General features: G+C 38.0%; 1 protein-coding gene and 1 pseudogene across 1 annotated transcript in view; one reads left to right on the top strand and one right to left on the bottom strand.

Annotated features, from left to right (window-relative positions):
• LOC138039196 (lon protease homolog, mitochondrial-like) overlaps positions 1 to 6,409 on the bottom strand; it is a 73,728-nt gene extending 67,319 nt beyond the window's left edge. Inside the window, exons 1-3 of the mRNA XM_068885391.1 lie at positions 6,148 to 6,409; positions 3,274 to 3,357; positions 2,220 to 2,445 (exon numbers count right to left, since the gene is read on the bottom strand). Of these exons, the coding sequence (XP_068741492.1) occupies positions 2,220 to 2,445; positions 3,274 to 3,357; positions 6,148 to 6,383 (546 nt within the window). The 5' untranslated portion in view covers positions 6,384 to 6,409. The remainder of the gene's footprint in view (positions 1 to 2,219; positions 2,446 to 3,273; positions 3,358 to 6,147) is intronic.
• Positions 6,410 to 6,460: 51 nt separating this feature from the next.
• On the top strand, positions 6,461 to 9,956 carry LOC138039198 (serine/arginine-rich splicing factor 5 pseudogene; annotated as a pseudogene).

The raw sequence follows: 9,956 nt of genomic DNA, 5'->3' as shown, positions 1-9,956 counted from the left end.
GCGTTCATAACTGCGAGGATCATGGCTTCACTTGATTTCATATCCGCAGTTCATATATGATCTATTTCATATAACATTTCATCGTAGAATACAATAAATAGTTTTTCCATGTCCTATGAGATGAAATTCAAGGCAGCAATACGCGGGCATCATGTTTACATGGTGACATGGGCCCCAACTCAAGAAGAAGTGTTGTTCTGAAAGACCAACATCCGCGAGGAGGCGAGAGTATATGATCCAAATGCCGTTGGTGTGATCAAAGAGGCATCCCAGGAAGGGAATTTGGATTTTAGCTGGGCATATTCCTATCGAGCTCTCAAGAAGGCCTGCTGGTTTTCTGGAAACTGCTGATGCCCATTTCCTCACTGTCGCAGTGTGAGGAAAATGATAACGTGAACTGGCCCTTGTTCTTCCTGGATACTATCGAGCCAGAACAAACCGAAGAAAAAATTGCCAACATTTTGAGCACAGAAATTAAGAAAATAAAACAGCGTACCTCGAACTTGAGACCGAAAAGGATACAATTCGTAAGTCACTGCCATCCAAGCAACCAAAATGTTAAGAAAATTGCGTGGTTTTGCTTTACAGAGCGTTTTCTTGATTTTTTTGACGATTTTTTTTTTTTTTTTGGGGGGGGGGAGGGGGGTCTATTAGAAACGGTGTGTGATTAGAGCGGGGCATCTATTTCAGACTTAACACCACACATGGGGCATTTAGTGTATAGGAAGCATTTATAAGAGAGGGGGCATTTACATCTAGGATGAATCTACTGCTCCCTATTGCTCCTGCAGTCGAAGAACAGAAACCTGCACACAGCTTTCCACAGGATTTCAGTTCTTGCCTTAAATTATTGCATTTTTGCATTGTTTACGTACCTGAACTATTACAGTGAATTTTCTGCACTTGAACCCTGAGTCTACATGTTCAGCTAAATGCATCTAACCACTGATTTTTTAGAAAAAATACATCCAATCGACTTTCTTCACGGCATGGCTGTCAAGGTTGCTTGATGTCCCTCAGATTCAATACTTGAAAAATCATTTAAGATGACCTGCTATCGCACAGTGGAAAAAACACTGACTGAGACTGACTTATTGCTTTGCAAGTCATGGGAGCATCCTTATTCGGTCCCAGACCTTGCTGTTTACCATCCCAGCCCCAAGGTGTTTCTTCCAGATATGTTTAGCTTATGTGTTTGTCTGCTTTTAGTGCATAGACAAACAGCAACAACCCAAAAGAAGTTTGACTTGAAACTTATAAAACGTATTGCGTCTTGAGATGTCAGATTCGCGAGAACATGAAGGTTATGTACTGAATGCACACTTCTTGATTTGCTTTATTTCATTAGGGACTAGTATTAAACAAGCGCCCTTCGATCTTAATCTTTAATATTATAATTGCCACTAGCGTGGATAGTGCAGTAGTCTTGGACCAATATGTTTTCTTGCCTTGATTTCTTATGGTCCACATTATCTAACTACATGTTGGAAGTATTGCATTTTGTTACTTGGTAAAGTATTGGTAAAGTGTAGGTGAATTGTCAGCAAGGTATCCGTGATGTACATGTATCAGTGAACTAAAAGCCATATCGGCCGACATAAATCTTGACTGATACACCAACCACCTATTAATTTTTCTGACTATTGACCAACTATTGTGAGACTATCGACTGACTGTCGACCAAAATGTCAACCGACACATCGGTCAAGACTACGTACGTGTAAACACGATCCATCTTGAGTACACTGTCAGTGTACATATGTACATGCACATGCATGTACAGGTAAATGTATGTACCGGGTTTGAGGCTTGGAATATAAAATCTCTTGGAAAAAAACAGGATTTCTGTGAACAGATATTATTGGCACCTCTGGAAACACATCAGGAACCATGACTTGGGCCAAGGGTCCTTGGGAAGGATTGACCTTGACCCCTGATTGCTCATCTACTGAGAATTAATGGTCAGCAAAAGAGGAATGCAACAGAAAATAGGTAGCAACCTTCGGAAAATCTATCGTAATGGGGTGCGGAGGGGAGTGTAAAAACACTATCAGTCCTGACAGTTTAGAGTCCTGGGTATAGAATCTCAGATCGCAGAGAACTGACAAGTCAGTGTGTCATAAGGAGCTGTTCTATTCTGGGTATATTTAGTTTGTCAAAACATCAACAGCAATGGCAAGGGGAAATTGATATTTAAAAAAGAATTTTCTTTTACAAACCTCAATCATCTTAACAAATCTTGGAAAAACAGGATTTCTGTGAACAGGTATTATTGGCACCTCTGGAAACACATCGGGAACCATGACTTGGGCCAAGGCTCCTTGGGAAGGATCGACTTTGACCCCTGACTGCTCATCTACTACCACATCAGCTCCATCGTCTTTCTTGTCTTGATTATCTCCATCATCATGGCCATTGCTACTGGCTCCTTCAGAAGACTGGGCACTATAAGGCAACAAGTTGCTTACATTCAGTCAAGCTACTGAGCAACATTTCTTAATTAGGCTGCGAAAAATCCAAACTAAGCATATCCATTGATTAGTGATATGCATCTCACAACATTTGGCCCGCATACAGTTTATGTAGTGTGCAAATTATTACAAAGCATTATGAAAATTAACATCTCGTAACCCGTTTGACCCTATGAGGTTCCCCATCAATGGATGAAATTCATCTGGAACTACATGTATGCAGAGTAAAATCCTCATGTACGAGTGGCCCCATTAGGGACCAAAGGGGTAGTTCTTGGTTTTCATTGATCTTGATACATGTATGTTATGAAGCAACTTACTTGTTATGCTTACATGTGTATTAAACCAATGGTTGGTATATGCTGGTTTATGTGTAATTCATGTACAACTATTTTTGTCAACCTATAATAACTATTATATTATTAATTTTACTATATGTGCGCAACATGTTTCAATTAATATTGTTTAACTGGAATGTTTACTTATCAGTATAAAATTAAGATCATAATTTTTCATTACACTGTACATGCGTAGCAAAAAGGCAATAACATTTGTTATGCTGCCTCATTACGGTAACTTTTTTTTTTTGCTGAATATTAATAATACTTTTGACATATACCAGTACATGTACAATGTATGTGTTACTATGTCCAAGGCAGAACCAAATATGTGTACCAAAAAAAAATGCTTTCTTGCAGAGAAAAACTGGAATTTGAGTTTTACCAAGTAACAACAATAACAATGATTATTACTGTGAAACAAAGGAAACAACAAAGTCATACATGAACAAACTGTAACATACCTCGCACTTTGTCCATTAGCATTTTGACCTTTAAAGTATCTTCGTGGATACAGAACTAATTCACCATCTTTGAAATCAAAGAATCTACAGAGAATATTAAAGTGGAACTATGATCAAATTTTGTACCCCTTGATTTTTTGAGTGTATCACATAGAATTCTACGAAAAAACACAAACGCCATTTATTTTACTGTTTGCAAATACCTGCATTAGTCCGGAGATATTTAAACGGTAAACTTTATTAAATACTCCCATCAGGGCTTTTCAGTATCTATTTACAATAATTCAAAGGCTTGTCTCTAAAAGCTATAAATTATATATAATCTAAAAATTACAAACTATAAAAAATAAAAATTACAAATCCTCCCAAAGCAGGTTCTGCAATTTTTGTTTAAAAGGATCCAACTGGAGGTCTTTCATGTCATCAGGCAGGGCATTCCACAATGTTGTTGCTCGATAGTGGAAGGACCGCTGGCCGGACGCCGACTTGAAAAATGGAATGTTTAACAGATTACAATTTCTCGTTGCCAAGGAATGTACATCAGATCTCTTTCTAAATTTATTACATAGGTATGGTGGAGCTATGCTTTTGACGCATTTAAAGGCCATAACAGTATCCCTGTACTGAACGGTAAAATATGCAAATGAGATGACTGATGATGTCATACACTCAACCCAATATTATATTGAGTATAATTATAAAATTAATAGAGTTACCTTGGCCAATTTGCAGTGCAGACCATTGAAACTTGGTAGTCTAATAGTTCTACAGGAAACACACCTATGACTATAAAAAATTGTGTTCCCATGGCAACTCACTCTTTTTCAGTCCCAACCCACTTGATTTCCATATGTTAGTGATTATCAGCTTGAAAAATGTTAAACAAGGCCACAAACTTGAGCTAACATATTTATATGCTTGCTGGATCATGCATATGAAGTGCTGTTCGCAAATATCAAAATGGAATGCCAAATTTAAAGGTGGTCAGAAAAGCTTTTAATATGGGGGAGGTCTGGAACCCAGTATGATGCCATGGTAACAGAACTGTTAAGCTCATACTGTGGAGAACATTTATTAGAATCTTACTGCAAAAAATCAAAAATTGGCTGAGATATCTCTTTTCATCATAATTATTTGAACAAAATTTCGTTGAAAGTATGACATCATCACTTGGCTAATTTGCATATTTTAAAAACTCGAATATCTCTGGAACGAAAAGAGATATTGGAAAAAGTAAACAGCATTTTTCTTCTCACACAGACTATTTGTTTATGTTTCAAAATGGCTTAGATAGGAAAGATGCGATTTTCGTCGGAGTACCCTTTAATACTTGTCCATGAACACACATCTGTTCAGAGCATGGCCAATTTACGAAATGTCCAGAATGAGGAATTTTAACTCAAACAAGGAAGATAACAGAGATGGTATGGTACCTGTCAATGATATCAAGTACATATTTGACTAATACTGAAACCTGTTACTAGTTGTGTCTTAAGCATGAACCAATATGGAAGCTTTAATTTTTAGGCTTTTCATGACCTCAGGAGTATACAATGTACATGTACCAGTATACATTCTTGAAATTAACTAAACTTTATTCTACGGTAATGCTGAAAAAGAGACAAATAAAGTTGTCATTGTTGTCGTTTTACTGCTGCTGTAAGACCAAGGATTTTATCCAAACCAAAAAAATGACCAGAACTTACATTAATTGTACATGTAGGAAAAATACTAATTTTATTCCAGAACATGATGATGACATTGAAGCGCCTTGTAATGTTTGAAACAAGAAGGGGGCTTAAAATTGACCTAAAAACTGATTGCATAAAGAATTTGGCAAGTCAAAGGAAAGAGTATCCAAAGATTTAAATACATGTAGTCCTGTACTTTTGAAACAGTAATGAACATACATGTACAGTGTAATAATAATCACTTAAATTACAACTTAAGCTTACACAACTGAGCATTCAGTAAAAACACATGTAACTAATGCGCTTTATCAATTGAGCAGACTGAAAATCAAATGAAATCAAAGCATATATTCAGGTTTAGATGAGACGGGAGGACAGGAGAAAACCCCACTAAAAACAGGTCCAGAACAGAAAAACTTCACCCACATGATGCCAAGTGCAGGAATTGGACCAGGGAAACATTGATGGATGTCCTGTGCTCTCAACACAGAACCCACCCTACTCCCCATACTGTTTGTCATAAGGGAGCTTCACCACGCACGTTTTCTTTCTAACGAATGCCCACAGTAAGTGCAACCCGCAGATTCAGCCATTGAAAGTTCAACGTACGCGTCTGCTCTCAGTCTACTCAAAACTTAGCCGTGGTCTAGTGCAGAGTGTTTCATGCATTGAAACCATCTCTTTATCTTTGAACTGAATTTATCACCACAGCTTTAAAAGAAAGACCCCTAAACAGGACACGGCAGTTACAAAAAAATGTACGAGAACATTTTGCATATTCAACATGTGAATGTGTGAGCCCTCCTTACCTCCCTCTCCCGCCCGTAAAGGGTCACTGCTGGCAAGTCATCTGGGTGACCCCTTTATATGGTCTACATGCATGACCCCCCGTTTGAAAAAAAATATTTGGAATGCTGAGAATTAATGGTCAGCAAAAGAGGAATGCAACAGAAAATAGGTAGTAACTTTCGCAAAATCTATCGTAATGGGGTGCGGAGGGGAGTGTAAAAACACTATCAGTCCTAACAGTTCAGAGTCCTGGGTATAGAATCTCAGATCGCAGAGAACTTACTGACAAGTGACGTCAGTGTGCCATAAGAAGCTGTTCTATTCCGGGGATATTTAGTTTGTCAAAACATCAACAGCAAGGTCTAGTAATATGACCACGATTGATTTTCATCACCTTTCTGTCCATGGAGGTTTGTCAGAAGAACTGCCAGGTGAGGTGCAGAATGGATGACCCACTACATATCCAACAATATAACGTTCGATACCACCGTGGAAAAGTCCCACACCATCATGAACCTGAATAGATTTAGTTGAACCACAACAATGGTTCAGTGATCTGCAAAGATTGTGATAATTTCTGCTTACAACCCGGTGAAAAGTTGCTGATGTTGCCTTCCTTGCCGCAAACATGGCGAACAAATCACGCGTTCGCCTAGTAACCTCTCCTCCAGCGGTTCTTGTTGTACGTCATGCGTAGATCTCCTTGATTTCTCCTTGATGGCGGGTTGTGAGCGTGGTCGTGTGAAATTTTCCTAAAGTTTCCTCTAAACTCACCTTTTAAAAGACCATGAGTGGGAGAATATACTGCGGGAGACTTCCTGCTGATGCTACGGAGAAGAATTTGGAAACCCTTCTAAAAGCGATCGGCAAGATACGCGATATTGATTTCAAGGAAGGGTACGCTTACGCTGTGTTCAAAGATTCACGCGACGCCGACAAAGCAGTGCAAGAACTCAACGGTAAAGACTTCATGGGGCAAAGTATTCTCGTGGAGCGGGCCAAAGATCTTCGGAATGGGGTCGGAGGTTACACTGTAGCTGGCGGCTACACTGCAAGAGTCCGCCAACCGAAACCACCGCCTGTGCGAACAAATTACAGAATTCGAGTTGAAAACCTTCCAGCCAGGGCCAAATGGTCTGAGCTCAAGGAATTCATGAGTGTAGCGGGAGAAGTGACTTTTGCAGATACTCACAGGCGGAGACCTGGTGAGGGACTTGTTGAATTTGCCAGCAAGGAGGATATGATGAACGCTTTAGAAACTCTAGACAAACAAGAGTTTCTTGGAAAAAAAATAAAACTTGTTGGGGAAACCCCTCGTTCTAATAGAGACTATTCTCAGTCACGTTCAAGATCCAGATCTGAATCACCACAAAAGAAAAGAAAAAGACACTCATCTTCGCCATCCTTGTCACAATCAAAGGGACGGCGTTCAAGGTCACGTGAAAGGTCAATAATTACACCTGAGAAAAGTCGCAAGAGACGTGCACATTCTTCATCTCCATCCCGTTCCAGTCGCAGAAGATCTAGGTCACATTCTGTGTCAAATCACAGGTCATCTCGTTCACGGCGAGAAAGGTCGCATTCAAGATCGCCAAAAAGATCACATCGTAAATCAAGATCTGGATCACCATACAAGTCAAAGAATCACTCAGATAGACATTCCTCTTCGAAGTCTAAAAAACATAAGAAGAAGAAACATAGGTCAAGGTCATATTCGCGATCAAGATCTCCATAAAGCAAAATTGTGACATATGCTACCATGGGGCTACCACACCAGCAGATAAAGTGTACGCCCAGGATTACAAGTAATGAGAAGTGATCTAATTAGCAAGTCAGGGCTGTTGGCAAAAGATGTCACCGCACAGCTTTTTGCATGCATTATTTCTCACAGACACAAGGCAATCAAGCCCAAAAATACATAGCACTTGTGTACTCCATATCCTTCAATTGTACGCAGAAATTCAACTTTTTATGAGCAAGTGGACAACATCCATGAAGTCACCTGTGACATTTTTTGCAGGATTCCTTCAATTTTAACGTCACTTGTGTCTCAAAATGTGGGTGATAAATGTCATAGTGACTCCCTAACCCTAATCCTGATATAAACATGAAAAGTATCAAATAACTTTTAGAAAGTTTTTTAGTTACTATAAGCTAAAAAAATAGTTTCAAAACATGAATGCCAACGTTACAGTACCTTTGTTGTTCGAAATCGATAGTTGATGTTCGGTATGAACACGACACTTGGTGGCCCTTTTTTAAAATGTAGCGCACCTCTCATTTACTTGCTATCCTGGACGTGTGACTTACGTGTAATCTGCAACATCTGTATCATAAGGGTTGTTTTCACTGAAGGACATTTGCTACCATATTATTTTTTTGTAAAGATGCTGTATTTAAAAATTCAGTGCACTTAGCTTTTATTAGAGTGTAGTCTGCTCTTTGTAAACACTCTAATTTATCAGTGATAAGTTTTTTTTTTTTTTGAAAAGGTAAATGTCAGTTGTTGAACATTTAGGATAACTGTAAATCATTTCCCTTTCAAACTTCACATTCGTACAACATTAATCTGGTTTTTCAAGTAGTTCTGAGGCGGCAGTATTGAATATTTTAGGAAAATTCTTGTTGCCTTCTGTTAAATGTAATGGCATTGCTTAAAGCTCGACCTTTTGTCACTGTCTTTATTCCATGAAACCAGTATTTTAGTCTTAGTCAGTGTACTGGAATTTGAACAAGGATTTGTGTCAATTTGTGTAAATAATGGGACTGTGTCTGTATATAGACTGAACTAAACAATTGCAAGTACTGGTACTTGCAGCCAACACAATTATCGAAGGAAGTTTTAAAGACTTTGAAGTTTTTGGCTTTCAAGTGCACTAACTTCACATTCAATTCAAAGCTTGATTATGTGCTTGAAGTTGAACCATCACTTGTATATTTTTGGCTAACAAATTCATTGTTCTTTCTTCTAGAAAGTTAAAAGTTGCTTGATTAAACTTCTCAAGGGGTCATTCTTTTTTAATTCTTGACGTATCATTCTCATACAGAAACTCAGCCATCCTGTCCCACAAGAAGTGAGGATTGAGTTTCAAAGGTGAAATCAAGACTGTAAATTGTACTGTAGCTTTGAACGGAAACATTTTGTCTTCTGTCAACATTTTTGTATGAAAAAGACTTTTCCAGTAACCATATCTGCAACTTAGAGTTCGAAGAGGTCTGTACTTTTGAAGATCATAGGAATAATTAATATTTGAGTGCAACTGCAAGGCATATGTGAGAAAGTGGGCTTACTGCCCAGCTTTAGACATTCAAGAATGTTTTCTCTCTCGGGTAAATGAGAGTATAGATCGTGGAAAACTGTCAATAGCACAAGAAATATTAAATTATTGTAAAATGAAATGAAATTAATTTTAAGGTTCTTTTATCACCCATCATGTGGCAAAAGTAAAAATTCATTTTCAACGTCTGTTCTCTATGAGACCCTTCTTCTGTACCAATGGGCTTTCAAGAATTTTTCAGTCAATGTAAAACTGTTTGGAAAAAAAGTCTTGCCGTCAAGATTCCATTTATTTTTTGTTGAAAGCAGGCTACTGTATTCTCTTAATTAGATGAAATTATCTTAACATGCCATAATTCACTAGTTACATGTCATTTTACATGTAAAACACAAGTTACTAGTAATGCTGGTCAGGAATGACTTGACCTTTCTGTCTGTGACAAACTTTTATTTGTATTATATTCTTTTTTTCATCTTTAGGAAGAGAGATGTGTGTTAATATAATAGTATTCTTGTTTCATGCGTCTTTCAGTGGCCACCATTTTTTAAGTAGGTAAGTAATCAGCCTGTAAATTTGATCTATGGGTATGCTGCTTTGCAAAGTTCAGTAGGCTGTAAGGTAAATGCTGCTTTGTTATCAATTATAATTCGCTAACTTTTTAAAAAAGGTTTGTGAATGGCCATGGAAATGTGCAATGCAGTGTTACATGTACTTTATAACCAAACCTTTCTATTAACAGCTTAAGTACACATACAGTTATCTAACGATGTGATGTCTTGGCTTGCATAGTCACCATGGTACGTGTCCTTGTTTTTCATATTTTGTGATTTTCATTGGCATCAGTTCACCTTTTCAGCCAGAGAACATGTTAGGCCTGTAATCATTTAAGGGCAGTGCCTACTAATTAAAGATATTTTTGCCCCAA

This window comes from Montipora capricornis, chromosome 2 (genome assembly GCF_036669925.1).
Source record: "Montipora capricornis isolate CH-2021 chromosome 2, ASM3666992v2, whole genome shotgun sequence".
Classification (NCBI taxonomy): Eukaryota; Metazoa; Cnidaria; class Anthozoa; order Scleractinia; family Acroporidae; genus Montipora; species Montipora capricornis.
This window is presented reverse-complemented; position numbering and strand designations above follow the sequence as displayed.